The sequence below is a fragment of the Falco biarmicus genome, chromosome 5 (genome assembly GCF_023638135.1).
Source record: "Falco biarmicus isolate bFalBia1 chromosome 5, bFalBia1.pri, whole genome shotgun sequence".
NCBI lineage: Eukaryota > Metazoa > Chordata > Aves > Falconiformes > Falconidae > Falco > Falco biarmicus.
Genome location: NC_079292.1, coordinates 13,650,255 through 13,671,340, shown reverse-complemented (window position 1 = coordinate 13,671,340; position 21,086 = coordinate 13,650,255). Strand labels below are relative to the sequence as shown.

The following is a 21,086-nucleotide window of genomic DNA, read 5'->3' as shown; positions in this document are numbered from 1 at the left end:
AGACCCTTGTTCTTGCCTCGTTTTTCCCTCTTCTTGCTAGCTCTCCATTTCAGCCAGGTCTCCGTTGTTTAAGGTAAGAACTGTAATATCAAGAAAATCTTGTTTTCTGCTACTATTGTGCACATACTTGGTGGTGAGGACACAAGAACCCTGTCCAGATGGCTCTGACTGCAATTAGGGCACAGAGCACTTAATTCTAAGCCATCTCCTGTTCGTTATAAACTATTTCTCTGCTTAGTCCAAGATTTCAAGATTAGTCTTGTAAACACAAACCTGGTCATGTAAGGTCGGAAAATTCCAGAGAGCGAGTCTTTATGAACAGCTCTTACTGATCCTCTGCTCTTAACTCACCATAGAAACAAACCATGCTGAAGCTACATGATACTTAGTTTATGAGAGCATGGTGTTATTTGAAATATAGCAAGGTGTTAGACATCACAGTAATCTGAACTTGGCATGCTTTCAGAGGAACCACACAATCAAATAAAATAGGGCTGGAAAGCATTTCTAAAGATCTTCTGTGTCCCACTGCTCATAACTGTTCCTGAAGATGTTTCTTAAACTCGTCCAGTGACAAGGATTTTGCAGTCTCTACACAATTGTAATCTTGCACTACGCCTGCCGTTGGAAAGTTTCTTCTTAAATTTAATTAAATCTCCCTGGATTCAGTTTAGAGCCATTCTTGCTTGTCCTACCCATGGAATACAATTAATTTGTTCTGTGCAGAAACTTGCTGAAGACTGCTATTGCTTTAGGGTTTTCTTTTTCTGTTTTTATGATCAGACTTCTGCTATCCCATAGTTTGGGTTTTCTCATTGTGATCATTATTACTGTTCTTCTCTGGTCACTGGTCAGATGGTCCACCTCTTCGAAACACTGTGCCCCAAGCTGGGTACAGTTTGCTATCTGAGTCTTTAGAAGGTTGAATAAAGTGGAAAAAATGCCAGTTTTTTGTGACACTTCTAGTTATATGTCCCAGCTTGCTTTTATGATAATAACATGACAATATTGATTTGTCTTTAATATGTTTTTCATCATATATACATATACTAAATTCAAGATTATTTAGATTATGTTCTTGTAAGAACTGAATGCCAGTAATTAGATCTATTAAAAATATTTTATTTAAATTTATAATTATAATCAAATGTGAAACCCATCCGTGAACTTTGTTCTTCTCCACTGATTATCTGTTTCAGTAATGGCTATTGTGTCTTCCGCCCATACGGCAAAATCCTGATACGACCATCTTGATAATATTTCCTTTTGTAGTTGCAGTCTCACTCATGTCACTGGATATGGATTTGTAAGGGCAGTGGTAAATCAAATCAGTTATTTTTCCAAATAAACAGAGCCCTTGAAGTCAGTAACCCTTCAATAAATATGTAACTCCTCACATTTTGATTGTCTGAGAAAGTTTGATTCCTATAATTAGTAGAACTTTATTTGTAATTACTTTGGTACCACATAGATCCACACTTTTGGACGGATAACTTTTTTTTCTGGGTCACAGGATATTGGAATGTTGAATCTGGGCTTACAGTGCTTTGTGCCAGCACTCCTTTACCAGTCACTGTGCAGAATGTTATTTAATTGAAAGAAAGTTGTAATGGTAGAGGTATTTATTTCTCCCTTCTAAATGGCTAAAGCTACTCTACGGTAAATACTGGTTTGGCATTTGTTCTTCACATGTTACTTTAAATCTCTGTATTACATAATAAAACTCATCAGTCCTCCTTACATCTGTCCTCTCAAATTTTTGGTTCTATTCTTTTGGCCAGAACAAAATGTTTGAGAGCATGTTTCCTTCTATTTTATATCTGTCTCACCTTTTGGTTTGGTTTATATCTTGATGATGATTTTTGTTAGTCATTTCCTTAATAACCTCCATGCTGATTTCATTGTCTTTAACTTATAAATTTCCCTTTCAAATTTCTTACCAGTTAAAACCTGTGCCTTCTAACAGCCTAACGTTACAATGCTTCGCTTAATACTGTGTTTCATTCTCCTCCCACATTTGCTCTGCATTTTGATTTTAGTACAAATGGGACCACTCTTGCTTTCATTTGCATCAGTTCCTTTCCTATTTATAAATTATCAAGCCATCTATTATTCTACCTAAGACATCACTACTTTGTTTCAGACTGCTTTAATTGAAGTAGGCTTCACAGCCAATAAGTGAATGTCTGCAATGGACAGACTTGAAAGAAAGTCCTTTTTTAACCAACTCCTTTCAAATCAAGGATATGTACGCATTTATACCATATATGCACAATATTGTATGAACGTTTAATAATATTAAGGATGTTCTTTGTTTCTGGATTCTCTATGGGGTAGCTGTACTGATACTTCTTTTCCCTGCACACTTAAATAGCTTTTACATATCTACGAGCTGATTTTCATGCCAAATAGTTAATACCAGTTTTCATATGGAAAACATACATGACAAAACATAAATGCCAAACATTGCTGCAATCTGTTCATATAAAACTAAGAGATCAGCTCTTCTGTTTATCTATTACATCTCCCAGTTTTCTAAAAATAGCGCCACATGGAAGAAAATAGCAGTTGCAGGACATTTGTGAGCTTGTGGTGCTGGTATGTGATATGTACACTGTTTTTGTTTTCATTTCATTAATTCAGTTAGCCACTGCGTAATATAAGTAGTAGGAATGAAGGAGGGTGGATTGCCTGTTCATGTGTTTACCAAAGGAAAGTTAAGTTCAGGCACGTGAGATGAAAGGAAGGAGATTGTCAGGTTGGAGCACAACATTGCTGCTGTGGGCCCCCATCTCTCCTAACCCTTGACATTTGTATTCTTCAGGTGGTCTGAGCTTTGGAGACCGCATTTGGGTTTGCTCTCATCGACCATGTTACACATGGTCTGACATGTAGCCCTGGTGACCAAAGCAGACTGATGTCTACAGGGAAGAGCCCTACTAATGGCACCAGGCACTGAAGCAGGCTGCTGTTATGGGTGGTCTGTTTCTAGCTTGGTCGCTCAGATAATGGGCAGGAATAATGAGAGTTGTTTTTGGAAAAGTGTTTAGTATCCGTTGAACTGGGTTATATAGAAAGAAGCTAAATTTGCCTTATAAAATAAAATATGTTAGCTGCTAAGCTATTAGCGCCCTGTATTTATTTAGCATCCTACACATGGGGGAAAAGTAAGACACTAAACAAAAAAAAAATTGCCAAAACAATTAGAGTGAAAAAAATCTGGTAATTAACTATTATTTTTCACAAAACTAGTCTAATTACGAATCAGTCATGGTAAAATGAAAGGTCAATAACTACAGATGCATAATTTCTCTCTGATAGATTGCTGTTTGAAAATAGGTTTATGACAATTATGTGATTAATTTCCTCTTATTAAACAGCATTATGAGACTTCATGTTGCATTCATCAGTTTATTACTGTTACTTTTTCTCTTCAGTTGCAAATTAATCCTGGATAACATCAGGGCAGAAAAGAAGCTCAGGTAGATTGAGGATCTCTTCTAGTGTTGTTTGTGTTGCAGGGAAAACCACAAATCTGAATCAAAGTCAGCGCTTCAGTATGCTGAAACTGACAGTATCAGCCTAAGAAAACAAACAAACAAAAAAACCCAACAAATAAACAAAAAACACCCCACAACAAAGTGCTTTTCGGTCCAAGGAAATGAGGGCCTGATCCCGTGAAATTCTTGTTTCTAAGACAAGGAGTGTGAGGAATATAAGTACGTAAGTTAAACTGATCCAGAACTGCTCTCCCCACTTGCCACCTAATCCTCAAAGTGCTCTGCCTTTCTGTCTTGAAATTCCCCAGGCATGAAGAGTTGCTGTCCTGGACAAATGCAGAATTTCCCCAGCCTTGGAAAAGCTGAGCAGCCTGGGGATCTAGGAACCAGTCATTCCTTTGCATAAATTCCTGTAGCATCAATACAGCAAATGTTTTCAAGCATATTCAGTGTTCACTTAATCATGCCCTGTAGGGCAGGGCTCATTACAGCACTTGGTGGCCACCACCATTTTTCTTTCCTCCTATCTAGCAGCTTGGTGGTAGGAGTACTTGGGGTGGTAATACAATGTCCAAGGCTGTTAACTCTTCTTTTTGAGCGCAATTTAGTTTCAAGAATTTTGGTGTCTTGAAGGTTTGTGTTCTACAATTAGGCAAGGCTGCAGGGCACCCTGCAGTTCAGCACGTTGCACATCGAAGCTGTCTGCAGCTGCTAATCTAGACGCAGAAGACAGACAAATCTTTTTCATTTGAGTATTTGCATGCTTTGATGTTGGGTTAATTGAGTGAAATCCTTCTTAGTGACCATGTAAATTTTCTTAGATAATATATTCCTTGAGGTGGGTGCCAACAGCCTTAGCTATCTGGGGTTTCATTTCTACTTCTGTAGAAAACACTGCAATAATAGTTGAGTCTGCCACTCCTGGGTGAAATGGGGCTGGTTATGTGACTTGGATTTTAGTTACACGCAGGATTCCCTTGACTTCATGGGCTCTCCACTGTGGCACGTTTGTCCTCAGCCAACAGGTTTTTATCTCCTTTGTGTAACTTAGGGAAGAAGAGTGTTGTTAAATGGGAGTTTGCTTTTCCTGTCAAGTCTCCTGGAGAGACTGGTGTTGGAATGGAGCTGGATCATCTTGAAGTCAAGATTCTTTGAATAGCGCTAAATGCTTTGCTACTCCATTTGGAAAGATTATAAGCTGCTCTGCTGACTGGCTGTGATGTTTATTAGAGACCTTTCTGGGAAAATACAGTCAGCGAGAGAAAGGTTTAGCAGTTTCAGTGCTATTAGGGGACGTTGAACAGTGTTTTCTGTCACCATCTTTCAAGGATCTCATACAGCGATGGATAATTCTGGGCATGTTGTTTGGAGCCAGCTGGAGATTGGGCCTGTGGCAGGGTGGGAAGGGGCAGAGGTTCTCCTAAAGTGGTTTTTATGATAAATGTAGCTATGCAATCATTTGGTTAACTTGTTATTCAACCAGTGCATAGCAGTCTTTGGCCTTAAATCCAGCTTAGCATGTTGATACGTTTCGGTTGCATAGTGCTACCAGCGAGATGACTCTCGTTTGACATATTCAGCCAGTTGGAAACTTATTTTATGTTCAGAAACTTATTTTACGTTCAGCAGGAATGTTAGAGTAAGCAGTCATTTGAAAAAATAAAGTAGGGGATTTGGAGTTAGAAAAGGGAAAGAATCTGGTTGTCTCCTGGCAAGTTTTTCAGTTCTGGTTATCTACAAAGTATACACCTCTTGTCAGTATAAATAGGGAGTGCCTGTATAAACATTCTTGTTTCGCCTGTTCCACATAATAGTTTCTTGTATCATATTTCTTTTGACCTCGCTATCTGAAACCAATTACAGGAGATCCATTTGGGCTGCATCTATTTTCATAAGAAGCCCAGGCAGCAGTGTTTTTCTCAGAGATGAATATCAACATCAAATATGCTTCTGAGTGCTTTGTTATTTATGTTTCAGAGAGATTTTGTAGCCTTCGGCTCTCAAGAATGTGTCACGCTGTGCTGTTTATACATTGACGATATTAATGGGCGTAGATGTCATTTTTCATTTTAACGTCTCAAACGCAACAGGCTGATAGGTTAAACATTCCTGTTTTTAAAGTAAAGATATGAGTGACATCTGTTTCCTAAAAAATACATCTATTTACTTTTTAAAAAACAAAGTAATAAGTTTACCATCGTTCAGTGACTGCTATCACTTTATTAAAATGATAAAACTTAAAAAAAAATAATTGAAGGCATGCTTAAATACAAGGGTTTGGAATACAAAATTAAAGCAAGTGGTGTCTCATAGTATTATCACCAACAAATTGCAAAATCTACCACAATTTATCAACTTTAATAGGGTGAATTATATGCAATTAATTTCATTTTTGTTCTGTTTATGTTTTAGCTATGCCAAAGCTGCACAGTAAATATTAAGAAGTAGTGTTCCCAATAAATATTTTACTAGAAGACACAGTGAGTTCTGGAAACCATATGCCCAAATTTCCTGTGTATACAGCCACTATTTAAAGCATTATAATGATTTTCATTTGCATTATTAAAATAATTTCTAATCCTCAGTTCTTTTTATTGCTTTTGTCTACTTTGACTTTTTTGGTATAGTTTTACTAATTTAGATAACTTAATTAAGGAAAAGTGCCTACTAAATTTGAAACAAATGTTCCTGGAAACTAGATCCGATTTTGAGCCTTAGAATCCATTCTTGCTGCCATTAAGTTGAGGTAGGACTCAGCATAATTTTGGTCTGCCAGATTTATAAACATCAGTTTGTCTTCATTGAACTGGTTTTAGACCATGAGTTACTATCAAATTAGTTGATAGAAATTTAAAAGTGATACATGGGATGGGTGTTTACTTTAAGTGTATATGTTAAACTATGAATTTTGAAAGACACTTTCGAGTTGTCAATTTGTTTTGCAAAGATTTAATAGCAGCAAATTAACTGGTAGACCTGAATGTTTTATCGTCTCATAATCTTCACTTATGAAGAGTGTCAGTAATAATCCTTTGAAATTAACAATGTGTTTCTGGGAGGTTGTTTACTGAGTAGCAAAATCTAGTAGTTAAGCAGCAGACTGGGAGGAAAAAGTACCATATGACAACTGCTACAAGAACAAAGGCTGACAGTGATTTCTCCTTATGAGTTTTAAATCATCTCTGATCTCTTGAAATTGTTTTCTGTTCTTCTTCTATCTCCTGTGTTTACAGTAATCTAAACTGCCACAATAAGATCACTGAAGTATTCAGGTAGTCATCATTTATAAGACATTCTGTATTAAAAGATAAGCCTTTACTCCTTTAAAGATATCCCAACCAGCACGTATGAATCAAAATAGTTTAAGTAGTAGAGCCTTTTATGCAAACATATCCTGTTGTGCTTCCTTGCTTTTTCATAAAGTGTGAGTCTTTTTGTAGTTAGCGGTAGGAAGTCATGCTTTCTTAGGCGGATTCCTTGGGAGTATGCTAGCCACAATTTGAAATTATACCGTCTAGCTTAAATCTAAGCTGCAGCATACTGTAATTCTCAAATTTTCAAGTACTGTAAGTGTACAGCTTTACCAGATGCCTGCTTCCTTGTTTTATTGTATTGACATGAGATGACTTTGCTGCTAAGGAAGATTAGGATGCTGAAGCAGCTTGCTGAGAGTTCCAGTTATTTGCAGGTATACATCAGCATTCTATCATTCCAATTTCTTTTCTAGATAAAGGCAATGTAATGGATTTTCTCTGACCACCACAAATAAAAAATAATTATCCTTGTGTTTTTTCCCATTTTCTGCAACTCCAGATCTCTTCTCTGGTCCTTGTAGCAGTATCACATTGAGCTGTGAGGTTGGTTTTTCTGTACAGTCTCCCGTGAGTTCAGGACTGCAGTGGTTCTCTCACTTGCGTTCAAGTTTCCCTTTTGGAGAACTCATAAATATTGGGAAGGATTATAAATTTGCCATAGATATTCTGTTTGTGCATTTAATCCATGTTTTGCGTTTAAACCACTGCAAGAAGTTGGGCCAAATCCTGGTGCCCCTGAAATCAACAGATAAATTTATCTCTGATCTCAGACAGAGCAGGATTGTCTTTACGAGAACTGCGAGTGCAAAGGAGAATTTGCTATTTGCATAGGAAACAGGGCGTCCAGTGGTTCCTTGGTAACAAAACATTTCAAGTGCATTGTGAAATATGTGAACTGTTGTTTATTTTTTGGTGGAGGGAAGCTAGTTCTTTGTTGCTTAGGTTGGGAAGAATGTGTAGTCTTTGTAAAGCTGACCTGTAATTACTTGAGAATTTGATGAAACAATACAGGGATTGTTGTGGGAATGTCTCCAAATGTTAAAAGTCTGCTCTGCAAACTTTGTACCAGAGCCTTCTATGGGGAGACAAATCAATGTTGTTAGGAGATGGGGCTGGTGCATTCAGTTTGTTTACTTTGGTTTTCTGTGTCTGCCTGGCTTCTCAGAAAACTTGCTTGGAGCCAGACTGTAGCAGCCCTCTCTCTGTCTTTTCATAATTGATCAGGGGATGACTGCCTTCCCTGAGGGTTAAGACGTGGCAACTTTTTCTGTTTGCTCAGCATCTCAATGCAGTAGTTCAAACATTGTTCACACCAGCTGGCAGTGTAATGCCATATGCACATCTTGTCAAAGCAACTGTTGTCATGGATACTAGAAACTATCTTAAAAACCAGCTCATTTGAGTCTAATCAAAATTGTACCTCTCTGTATCAGCTGAGAATCTTTATTATTTTAGGGAACATTGATCAAATGGAATTTATTGCAGTATACTCCACCTAAACTATGTTTTAATAACATAGATAATAGCGTGATGTATTTTAAAGCTGTTACTGCTATTTACTGAATGCTTTTTTTGAGGTGGCAGGAGGCCGGGGGGGGGGTGGGACGGGGACGCAGGGATGAGGGGTGAGTTCTCCAGGTAGTTTCAGTGGAAATGTTTTGAATCTTTTTTTTCATTTCTTTAATAAATACGACTTCATAACACTTGGCATTTTAAAAACATTTTTATAGGGAAAAATATTTTATATTAGCTTTTTGGGGGGAAGTAGAATGTTTGTTTACATTTCATATGTTTCACTGTATTTTGCTGAGTTGGAATGGAAAAAGAAATGAAAACATTTTCTATTTTGATTGGGATACTGTCATCCCTGAGCCTGATCTGGTTGGTTGAGTAGTAATTTCTTTGTTCTCTGATTTTCCTAAGAATGCAAATGAAAACCACTCATTTTTATTTGGCATTAAAACTGCACTTTTTTTTTTTTTTGTCAAAGGAGAGGTTTCTCCTTGAATTGTAAGTACAAAAAGTGTTTTTAATCTTCAATGAATATCCTTATTAATTCACTTTCAAGATAATCTGATGTTGATTTGTCAAATTTAATTACAGCTTCCGGTAACACTTGAAGTCTACTTGCTTTTGCTTCAAAATTCTAATATGAAAATGCAAATTGAATGATAATTTGCAAGGGAGTGGGCATTTTAGTTGAACACTCAAAGACAAGTTCCTTGTGGAAATGAGGCTATTGATGCAGTTTATGATTTTTCCTCTTCAAGCACTTCAAACAAATTAACTTTATTTCCTGCAGGATTTCATGTACATCCATAAATTCCAGTGAAGTCCTATATATGTACTTTCAGATGATTTTTTTTATGTTTTAAGTAAAAAACAAACTGAAGTCTGAAAACTAGCAAATACAAATCGACTAGGAGGAGATTGTGTTTGTTCAATTGGACTTTTACCTCACATTAGCAATGAGTAACTCATGTCTTTCTAGGAACTGGTGGAAATTATTTACTTTTTTTTTTTTTTTTTTTTACTTTTAGGCACTCCAGGCAGCAAGGCAGCTGCTTTTACAGCAGCAGACAAGTGGACTGAAATCTCCTAAGGGCAGTGATAAACAGAGACCACTGCAGGTTAGTAAAGTATCCTTGCTTTTGGGACCTTTACTCTCAGGGAAGAGCAGTGTGCTTGGTCACATGTCAGACGTGTGTGGATGCCCCTTCTCTAATGCTGTGTATGTGCGTGTTCACATACAGGAGATTACAGACTTGCATACTGGTGACTTCTCATTCACAGAGAAAATTCACCGTAGGTTACAAAAGCCTTTTGTAGCTAGAGATGCTTAAAAGGTCTAGGACTAAGTCTGAATTCAGTAGCTTTGGTATGTATTAATTTTTAGATGTGTTGCAAAATTGGTATGTGATTTTTATACGTAGATCAAATGGTAAAAATGGCTGTGTTAAGACTAAAAGTAAAACAGTATCCAGGGGGAAAAAAAAAAAAAAGAAAAAAAAGCTAGTAACTCATTGGTACTATACCTAAGTGACAAACAGTTTTCAGAAATTATCAACACAACCGCTTGAAATAATGAAAGAGCTGTTTCTGCCGTTTTAGAAAAGCGTATGTCATGGAGTTTCACACTGGGATGTTGTTGGGCTTCAGACTGTGTTTGGGTGAATAGAAGTTCTGTTATTGAATAATTATTTTAAAGGCATTATAACTAAAAATACATGTAGCACTTTATTCGTGAAGAATTTTGTCTGGGGTTTGGGTGGTTTTTTTGAGGTTTTAATTCATTTATTGCAAATTCAGAATTCCAGATGAAATTGCAGTCTGCTGACAAAACTGCTTCTCTCATTGTATAGAGACCAAATGTGAGTGTTTAACTGCTGAATTAGTCTGTTGCAGGCAAAAAATGTACATGGGAGAGGATTTTATTTTGTTCAGAAAATAAAAAATTGTAACTCCTACCATTCTTTTCCTCACATCTGTTTTTCTGGGTGAGCCTTTATCCTCTTGGGACTTCCCCAGCTCTCTGATAGAACAGGGCATTTTCATCTCGTTTTTAGTTTTTGTTGTGCATAATGGAGGACCCCAGGCACCAGCATTTATCTTTGTCTCCGCCAGTTAAATGTGAAATTTGAACACTTGTGCAATTTTTTCTATGTAATTCACATTGTCTCCTTTTCTTCGTGAAACTTCATGGAGCAATGTTGGACACAGCAAACAGTTCCACATTCCACATCAGCTCTCTTCAAATATACATTTAAAGTTGTATTTATTTGCTCAGAACCAAACAAGAACTTAGAAAAATTACTAAAGCCACGCTGTACTTGTCCAGTCCAGAGACACAGGAGTCCTGGAGCCATCTCACCTTTCCACTCTTTGCTCTTGACTTTGCTTTGTATTAAATTAGGCTGAAGATACTTAATTCTCATTTAATATGGGAAGAGTAGTCATAAAGACGGCAGCCTGTGAACAATGTAGGTTTTTTGAGTTTTTAGAAGTGGAATTGGTGATCTTGAAGGGTTGAATCATGGAGATGACTGAATACTGTGAAAGCAGTTTATTCTGCCAGCTCCTCATTCTGGAGGGTGACATGGGCTGTATAGGAGTGTACAAGGTCCATCTAGCTCTGTGTCCGGTCTCTAAACTGGCCAACACCAGACGCTAAGGGAAGTGTATGAAACTGGCAAGAATAGTGGTGTTTTCCCAGTATATGTTTCCCAGTGAAGTTAGCTTGCTTTAATCTTCCAGTTTGTAAACTGGAACGGTTCAGGAGCTACTGATGTCTCCGTTCACGTTCTCCACCCATTTGTAAACCTTCTTTTCAAGACTGAAGAGGTGGGGTTGTGCACTATTGGTGGCAGGCATTGACGAAAGGAGAGAAAACCATGTCTGGAGACAAAGACAGTCACGCAAATAACCCAGAGGATGATGACATGAGGAGAGGGAGTCTTGTGCCTTCCTACTCCTGGAGCACTAACCCTGGCCTGATGCCTTTAAAACGCCATGGGATGGTATATTGTAGAGATATCCTGTATTACATGTTTGCCAGGAAGAGTCAGTGCCTTTTAAGTCACACTCGTGAGGCAGGAAGAAGAAAATAAACCAAATAATTTTCTTTTCAAAATTGTTACATGCTCCCTAAAGCCAAGATTATTGCTCACATTTCCAGCTTTTCCTTCCATGATCAGTATGTACACAGAGCCTCTTATTAGCCTTGGACACTTCATTTGGTTCCTTTTTAAATGAGAGGAAAATGGAATTTGCTCCCAGACTTTGGTTTATGTATCAAACACCGTGTAAATTCAGGTATGAGCACAAACTCCATTTTAATTTTCTTCTTTAGTGAAAAGGATGTATAAAGGTTTTGAAAATGAGTCCTTGGAGCTTTTCTATTTCTGTCTTTTACTGTTACTACAGAGCTGTTCATTGTTCATTACGTAGTTGTTCATTATGTAGTGGAAATTCACATTTTGAGCATTGTGATGCCTGTTTAACCAAATACAGTAATATGGGTCATAAAATTGTAAGCATTATTACTTTATTATGCCAAATTTAATGGTAACTTTAGCCAAAACCTCCTAGCAGTAGGAACTGCTAAATGTGTATAAGCAATCTGAGGTTTATAAGACAAAAATGCTCGTGATTGTGTTGTGCTTAAGGAAAGAGACTTCTTCCAGTATTTTAAAATACTTTAATATTAGTGTATTTCTAATTTCCTTTAATTTCAGAGCAATTTTCTAATCTGGCAACTGGAGATATGTTAGATCCAATCTATAAATCTAGTAAAAACCTAATAAAACTTTTAAAACTAGCTCCAGATCTGCAGGGAAATGTGTGTGTTAGGTAAGCCTTGCCATTGCATCTCTCATTGCTCCTTATTTTGATATAAACTCTTCTATTGTTCCATGTGCCAAAGAAGGAAAAAAATGGTATTAATTTTAGTGGCCGTCTTTCCGTATTTGATGGATATTTGGAAGAAAGTAGCATATGGTGTTTTTCTATATGTTGTCTCTGTTACTCCATAATGAGTCAAGTATTTTAGTGACTTACAGCACCTACTAGCTAATCAGCAAGTTGAAAGCTTATTGAAGAAACCTTCAAATTTGTGTCTTCAGATTTGCAAAAACAGGGTGTTGGGTAAGTCATGATGTTCTACTGTACTTTACAGAGGGGATGGTTTTAAAGAACTGCTGGGGTTTTCCTAGAAGAATTTGAGTGTCTTTTGTATTATTCTCATGAGAAAACTTTTTAAATTTACCGCTATGTTATCTATTGTAAAAGAGGAATGTTGTTTTGGGAAATATTTTTGGTTTAGTTTTCAATGCAAAAGTTACCCTTATCTAGTAGTTTTCCTGTATTTTCAGGGAGAGGAGTTACATATTTAGATTGTGAATTAACAGAATACCTGCAAAAATTACAGTTTTAGATAAAGTCTTATCTTGATCTACTATTACTTTCCGATTTACATTTTTCTGGGTTACAGACTGCAGATGGCATAACCATTAGCATGTTTTATGCAAAACAGAAGGAGAAAAACATCCCATCTGACAAGCTTGAGTACCAATTGCAGTAGCGATTTTACTTTCATATATAGATAGCCGAATAAATGTATTTGAAACATGTTTATATATGCCATTCATTCCACTGATGCACCAATTGAATTGATCCAATCAGTGCATACATTGATTAATGACATATTGCAGAATAGCTGAGGAGGGTTTGTGATGAGACTTGAGGATAACGTTAACCTGCATGTGATGAGATAATAGCGTTTACTTTCTTACTGTGCATCCTGGAAAACATATTGCAGTAGTAAGGTTAAGATTTCTATAGTACTGGTTTTTGTTTCTGAGTGCTTTTCTTTTCCGGAGAAGCTGGGATTGTGGTAATCCATGGTGAAGGGAGCTGATTGCTTTCATGGATTTTACTCCCTATCGCCACATTTCCATAGTAGGCATAACAGGGAAAATGTCACTTCAGCTCTTAGAACCTGTAGATCATTATCCTGTGGCAGAAAGTCACTGTCCTTATGGCCGCTGAAGAACCTAGTGCCATCTAGCCTGAGTTTTAAAACTGGAAGCTTTATTGTCTTGTTACAATGAAAATCATGAGCGAGACTTGCAGTTCATCGGGAACTGTGCGGAGCACAAGTGTAACCCAAAGGTAAATGCTGTCAATTTGCTACCATTGGTGGGAGTTCATGTACAGCATTGCAATTGTTTCCCTTCCAGGTGGGCAAATCTAGCTGCTTGGACTGATCTGTCCATGATACACATACTCTTGTTGGCTGCATAGCACAGTGATTTGGACAGCTAGTTGTAATTTTGTTTGCTCTAAGAGCTATGAAAAGCCTAGATATTCTTATACCCTATAATGACTGTAAAGTAGTTTATCTTGATAAAGTCAGACCTTGAACTTTATCAGAATTAGAATAAATAGATCATTATCTTCCATCCCATAAGTTAATATATCTACAATGAGTTGGTTAGTTGTGTTTTCTTTCGTGCTAGGAGATTTGTTGTTTCAACATCAATACTAATGCATTCTGTACGAGTATGGCATGTCAGGAAATCATGACTCCTGAAACCAAAGGGTTAATCTTCATGTTTACCAAGCCTGTTGTATAAATATCATGCTGTATGGAGTGTTGAGTTGTTAAGGTAAGCTTTGTTTATTTAGCATGAGCACTTCGCTGCAGTATAATCATGTGATAAAATTTGGGAAAAGTAAGCGTACATTTAAGTTTAATTACTTAATGTTTGTTGCATTAGTACCTAGTATCAGAAGAACCACTTTTTTTAAAGTAAAATGCAAAAATTTAGCATGAAAAGATATTCATAGTCTCTCTTAACCTACTCTCCTTGCTTTACTCTCCCCTAGTTTGGTCATCTCCCTTCGGATCTTCATATGGCTCTGAATTTAAAATTCACTGCATATAATAAATAAGCAAACATATCATTAATATTGTAACCTTTAGTTACTTTTTTAAACATACATAAGGGGCTTATGAGAGATAAGAAATTGGGAGTGTGGGAGAAAAGAGACAAAATGTACTGCTTATAAATTCTATCCTCTGACTTAATGCACACTGACTGCAACCATGCATGTGTAGTCAGTAACAAATTCCCAGTTTAAAAACAGCAAAAACCCAAGTGCTGGTTGTAACTTAGATAGTTTTCTTTGCATTGCATTCAACAAAAACAGAAACAAATCTAACTGGTCTAAAACTGTCTTTCTAAAACCTGTGTGTTACATATTTCTATTTATTTAATGCGTGCTGCTAAGCATAGGAAGTAGGAGGATTTTGTACATGCTAGGAAGCACTGATTTAGAAAGATGCAAATGCCTTATGTATAGTCTAATAGGAGAGCAGTGATAAACAGTCTTTTTCCCTCTCGAGTGTAATTCTGGAGGAAATGTGTGGCCTACATATAAGCAAACATTGAGGCTTGGGGTAAATTAAATTTGGAAAATAGCTGCTGGAAAATCCTAAGTCCCATTTTCCCTTGTAAGTCTGTTAGGAGGAATATGCAGTTATCCTCTAAGGTGCAGAAATTTGCATCAGTGATACCCACTCTAAAAACAAGGATAACCCCAAAAGATGGAGAGAGGGCAAGGAGCTATTTTTAGGTAAGGTGTCGGGGGGAGGGAAAGGGGAAATATCCATGTTCAAGGTTTAATGGCACAGAAAACAGGAGTATCATTTCAGGTAGAGAGATAAATACAATAATAAAGAAAAAAAGCCTGGACGTATTTCATTGATTTACAGGGAAAGCGTCTGGATAACAAACTTGGTGGGAAGTCCTTATTTATGTAGATGCAAGTCTACTCCAAAGGCTTGTCCTGTCTTTGACAACCTCTTTTACTTGTGAAAAAAAATGTATTTTGCATCGTGTGCCATTTTGCTGTAAATTCTTTCAAGAATATTACTTCAAGTCACTTTTTACTCTTGAAAAAATCCCAGTATTAAAAAACAGCATTACAAGAAAGTGGCACTAGTTAGTATGGTTTCCTTCTTAAATTAAAAGTGTCAGTCACCTTGAGGTATTATCCCTTATTGATAAAGCAGATAATTGTCATTTTCAGGCACATAAAATAATACAGCTAACCTTATGTGTGGGCTTTGTAATGTGGAAAAATATTTACTAGCAGCCTTCTAGTGGAAGTTACCACATAATGGCTTCATCTGTACCTAACAGAGGAAAAAAATTAGCTGATGCACAGAGTACATCTTCATCCTGAAAATATTGTTGCAATATTATAAAATATTTTGGAAGAAGAGGAAAGAAGTATTATGCGAGTCCTGTTTACAGGTATTGAATATGCAGAATACTAATTAGGATTACTATGTGATCAGGGATTTCATGAGGCATTTTAGTGTTAAACATATGTCTGCATGGCAATCTGATGTGTCACTCTGTTACTGTGACTGTCGGGGAATCATTTGTCACCTACATCACTGTCATGTCTTTCCTTTCCCCCTTTCTCTTTAGTTGATTCTGGTACTTCTAGAGGACAGGGAGGAGACGGGACTGGTTCTTAACTGGGATTCAGAAAGGCAAACCTTCAGGGAGAGTGCCTAGGTACTTTCACAGCAGCTTTTACGTAGCGGACCAGCAGACCCATTTTCCTCTCACAGCAGAATCCGCAGCCTATCTGATACCAGGGAACGTTGCTGTGCATGGGATGGATGGATGGATGGACGGATTAGGCTTTACATTCTGAGCTATAGGAGTCTCCAAGCTCTATAGAGAAGTGGATTTGCCTTGCTTGAGCAGCTGGAAAGCTGTGTCCTGCAGGGAGCCCTCCCAGTGCAACCAGCACGCATGTTCAGGATTGCTCATCTTCAGGCTGCCTGAGTGGTTCCTCTGTGGTGCTGGGAGGTGTAGGTTCTCTTGAGCCGCTTCTCCAGGCTCTTGCAACAGGTTGGATCAGCCTGATGCTCTGCCCAGCTGGCTCCTTGCCCAGAAGAGCTTGTGAAGAGCTGAGAGGGAATGAGTGAAAGGCCCCCCACTCGGTGCGCGGCTCTATTAAAGGGTATGCTCCCAGGCAGGGCCCTAATTACGCCCATTTAGGATCACACCACTTGAGCAAGGCTCTCCCGATACTCTTGAATTTGAAAAAGACATTAGTGTGCATTGATTTAGAAAGTGCCAAAGCAGGAAAAGCAGCTGAACAAAAATATTCTGTGGCTGCTCTAGATGGGTATAAATTTAAAAAAATGGTTTCTAGTTTAAATACTGTTAAGGAAAGTCTCTTTATTTTTTTAAATTTTTTTTCAGAACGTTTTTCATTTCATCAGGCAGTTATAAAAGTCGAGGAAGTTTTCGATGAAAAGCAAAGTTCTGTGACTAAAAAATGAAGAGTCTTCAGCCAATAGTAGCAAATGCAGGTTTCCACCTGAAATCCAGTCTCTCTCTGTAGCCATTCAAGGCATTCCTTGTGCAGATTACTTCCCATACTTTTTTTTTTCCAGATGAATTTTACTTTGTGAATCTATTCTTGATATTTCATAATTACATAGACATTTTTTTTTTGTAGTTTCTGTGTTAGCTGTCCAGTTGCTTTACCAAGCAGGGGGACTTTGCTGGAGGCGTGGAGAGCAGACTAATCAGGAATCTGAATGTATGCCAAGATCAACGTAGGTGTTAATTTTAGTTTACCTTCACTTGGGCTGTGTACATGTAAAATTGAATTAAAAACTGTTAAAATTATCCAGATGATCATGCATAAATATTACACAGAAAAAAAGCATGTGAGCATATGTGCTGCGGAAAAACCAATCACACGGTCAAGTGGAAAAGCACGTCAGCCCATCCTGCTGGGAAGTGTGTGTTGTCCAACAATTGCCACTTTGGTGTTCTAGGTCTTTTTATGCCTTCCTGTGCTTTTAATATAATATTATTGACACAGACAGATGAGAGTATTATGAAATAGAATTAATGGTGAAAAATTTACTAAACACTACTTCAGGGCTTTACTACTTGATTACATGAAGCTTTGAAAAGCAATTGTACAATAATACTATGTACAAAGGAAACTATATGGTGTGCCAATGACATCAATATGTTTCAAGAATTACAGAGAACCTGAAGTGTGAGATTTTCCCCTAAGTGTTCACAGTAAATCCGTTTGTTCAAGAAATACACTTTCAGTGGTGTAGAAAAGACAGCCTACACAGCACTGAGGAAAACCAATACAGTAACATGTCAGAAAAAAATAGAAAAATCAACTCTGTGCTTGTAGAAGTTATTTTAAAATTCAAGCAGTTATCATTTAGAGCACAGATAGCTATGGGCTTGACACTTAAGAATAATCTAATTACCAAGGGAAGGAAAAATATTTCCCAATACAAGGTATGGTGCGATGTGAAATTGTACACAAAATAGAGTTTGTTTCCATTTTAAGAACAGTTGAGGATACTATGGAGAACCTCAGTTTGAGGCCATAGTCTCTGAAGTGGAAATAGCAATGCAAATACAGAGGCAAATGGTGATTGATGGTTGCATATAACGAAAAAAAAAATATCATCATTTAGAAAGGGTTGAACCCATACTCTGGGTGAGGAAATAAAAATGCCTAATTGCAAGCTTGCTGTAACAACAGGAGACGTGTATTTTACCCACGGAAAAGAAAAGAGGAGGATAAGGTTTGCCAGAGGGCTGGGCTGTTGTTCAAGGTAGATACCTTTCAAGAATGTAATTTAGGAAGTAAATTCTGATAAATTTTAGAAAGTACAGCAAAGAACAAGGTCATGTATTTAAGAACTTAGAAAAATTTCTTCCTTGAGCTTGTGTCCATCACTTTAAATGAAAAAGGAAGAGAGAAGCTCAGTGTATTGGTTGCTGTATGACTGTGAATGACCAGTGAGGTAACAGTGATTTTTCACCTGTGATGTAACAGGTGAGAAAACAAGAACATGCAATTGTAAATGTAAAAAGATGTTTCCAATGAAAATAGGGGAATATTAATGCCATTTTTAAAAGGTATCTTTGAGACCCCATCTGGAATAGTGGAGATATGCAATCCACCTGCTTTCCGGCACCTTATTAGATGTGTGCTCTATATAGCTCTGTTGAAAGAATCAGGGCTGTAGTACTGATGCCTTGAATTTCCATGAAGTGAAGGTATCTCACCGTTTTGACTGTAGCTGATAGTTTAGCACATTTGCTACATACCTACAGTAAGGTTGTGTGAATTCTGTGTATATTTTCATGATATATAACTCCAAGAAGGTTTCATTCAGACTGATGCGTAGGCTGAAAGGTTGTGCTTGCTCTATGCAATTTGGGTCAAGAAAGAAGCAAGCTTTAGGAAGGAAGAAACATCTGTTACACTTCTTAAGAACAGTGTTAAATATGGTAACACGTAGCTAAGCTAAACATGAATGACCTATGGGAAAGAAAGCTTTTCATTATGCAGAGAAAGGTTTCTGGACTACTGTTCTAGTAGAAGTGGTGGAAGCAAGAGACACCTCCCACACACGCTGCCTACTTAAAAGGTAAAGCCTGACCAGCTGAGAAAGGGACTTACATAACATGAATTACAATAATAAAAATATTAAAAACTTTGAAAGTCTCTTCTAGTCCTGTAGTGTTGTGGCATTTTTTGTTGTTGCTGTTTTTTTTTTTAAAAAAAAAGGTAAGGAGTCACTGAAGCCAATAGCAAAATTCTAGGGAACAAACGGTGTGCTGATTTTTCAGTAAATCAGCACATTCATTTTAAAAGGATTTTAATGCCTTCTTAAAATTACAGCATGTACCTGAAATGCCTTAAAGGACATGACAATTGATTATTTTTTTTAAATTCAACTTTATTTTCCATATATTTATGGCCTGCTTCATGAATAAAAAACACTGAAGACTAGATAATGACTGGCATTTAATAAAATACAGATGACATCCTAAATTCACAGTATTTCATCTATTTAAATTCACTTTCAGTATATGACCATTTTGGATACTTTAATCCTCACTTGTTATATTACAACAAAAGTTAGCGTTTTCTACGAACATAATCAAAGTAGCTGTAGCTTTCACATAATTTTATATAGTCAGGATTTTTTTAAGCTATTAGATACAAAAAATGGGTTGACTTCATAATTATCAGTAAGACATAGAAGAAATACCACTGAATTAATAAATACGGACATTTTTAATTGGAAGTCATTCATTCTAAAATTAGTTTGCTCTTCTAAGCCATAAATACACTGAAACAAGAGGTAGAATTTATTAAAAAAAAAAAAACCACCAGTATTTTAAATATGTTTTCTTCTCAAAATACCCGCTTTTATAATGGTTAAATTTATTTATAGAGTTTAGGTGATTTTCTCACGATGCCTGAAAACAAAATGAATTAGTCTAACAGCCCATTTATGAGATAATTATTATTGCAACCATTTTAGGGTCTGGCATATAGTATGACACAATAAGTTTCAGAGCCAAGATTAAGAGAGGGGACTCTTGCACACTGAAGAAAAGTCATACTAATTTACATACTTGCAAAGTAGTTTACTCTAGGAAAATGTTTTGTGGAGGCAATACTTGTGTAGAGTTCTTTGAGTATTTAATCATTGTAATTTGACTGGGGCAGTACAGTTTGTATTGTAATAGTTCAGGCATACCTCTAGAAACAAATAATTAGGACTTTCTGTATGATCCTTTGGAATATTTGTAGTTAACAAATATAAGTGCTATTGTATCAGCCTTAATCTTCATAATAAAGAATGTCCTAAAATACAACCAGAGATAATACTGTATCAGTACTCATTAAGACTGATTTCCCAACCCTCTTGAGTTTTGGTAGCATTGTCAAGATAAATTGAAATAGTAAAACCTGCCAATTGTGTATAGTGTTTGGACAGTCAATATAAAAATATTTATAGGATTTTCTTTGATTTATTGGATCTTTTGGGGTTTTTTTACTTTAAGTATAGTAAGTAGGAAGTTACTAAAGTAGTTTCGGAAAGGCTGAACTATAGTAATGTTATCATCTTTAAAATTAATTCTGGTGTAATAAAAAAGCCACAAAAAAGGTTTGATAATGCTTTTATTATGTGTGGAATCTCTTAGATTTTTTAAGTGAAAACCCTGAATAATTTTAGTGATAGCAGAATTTGACCCCTTCTTGTAGTTAAGGTAGAAACTAATGTATCAGAGCTGTTGATGCACCACATTATTTACACAGAAATTATTTCTCAATTAAACTTCTGTGAACGTCAAAGAGTTTAGGAGGAACTCAGGAACAGAATCCTATTTCAGGGAAGAATCCTTGTTATTTAAGTCACTTTTCTCCTCTGTGAAACTGTCAACAGGAATTCTAAAAACATTTTGAAAACCTTTGTTTTACCTGGCAGATTGTTTCAAATGTTCCGTGTTTTTTTCCTTGGAGAGTAAACATCATTGCCATAGAGCCTTCAGAATGGTGCCATAAAAATGGTGCAAGAAGTTGTTTGTTCTATTTTAATTTGGGGAGATTTAGTGTTGTGATTTTCATTTCATTACATCGAAACGTTGTTAGTGTTGTTATTAATTAGTAATTTAAAGTGTGATTTACATAAGAAAGGTATGCTTTATGGAATAATAATTAGTGTGCTTTCTCTCTTAGAGATAAAACAGTGAGGAACTGTTGTTTTTGACAAATACTGTTCTGGACATTTGGCTTGAATAACAGTCCATGATCAAAAAAACACTATTTTTAAGCTTAAAATGTGTTAGATTCCATGCTCAGTATTGATCTCATTGTTAGGATGAAACTTTTATTTTTC

The 21,086-nt window shown here is 36.6% G+C and overlaps 1 protein-coding gene across 13 annotated transcripts in view; it reads left to right on the top strand.

Moving 5' to 3' along the window:
• The window catches only part of FOXP2 (forkhead box P2), a 445,070-nt gene that overhangs the window by 303,246 nt on the left and 120,738 nt on the right, over positions 1-21,086 (top strand). For all 13 annotated transcript variants that reach the window (XM_056339333.1, XM_056339342.1, XM_056339336.1 and 10 more), the window contains one exon: positions 9,355-9,444. In XM_056339333.1, coding sequence (XP_056195308.1) covers positions 9,355-9,444 — 90 coding nt within the window. Of the gene's footprint in view, positions 1-9,354; positions 9,445-21,086 lie in introns of those variants that run through there.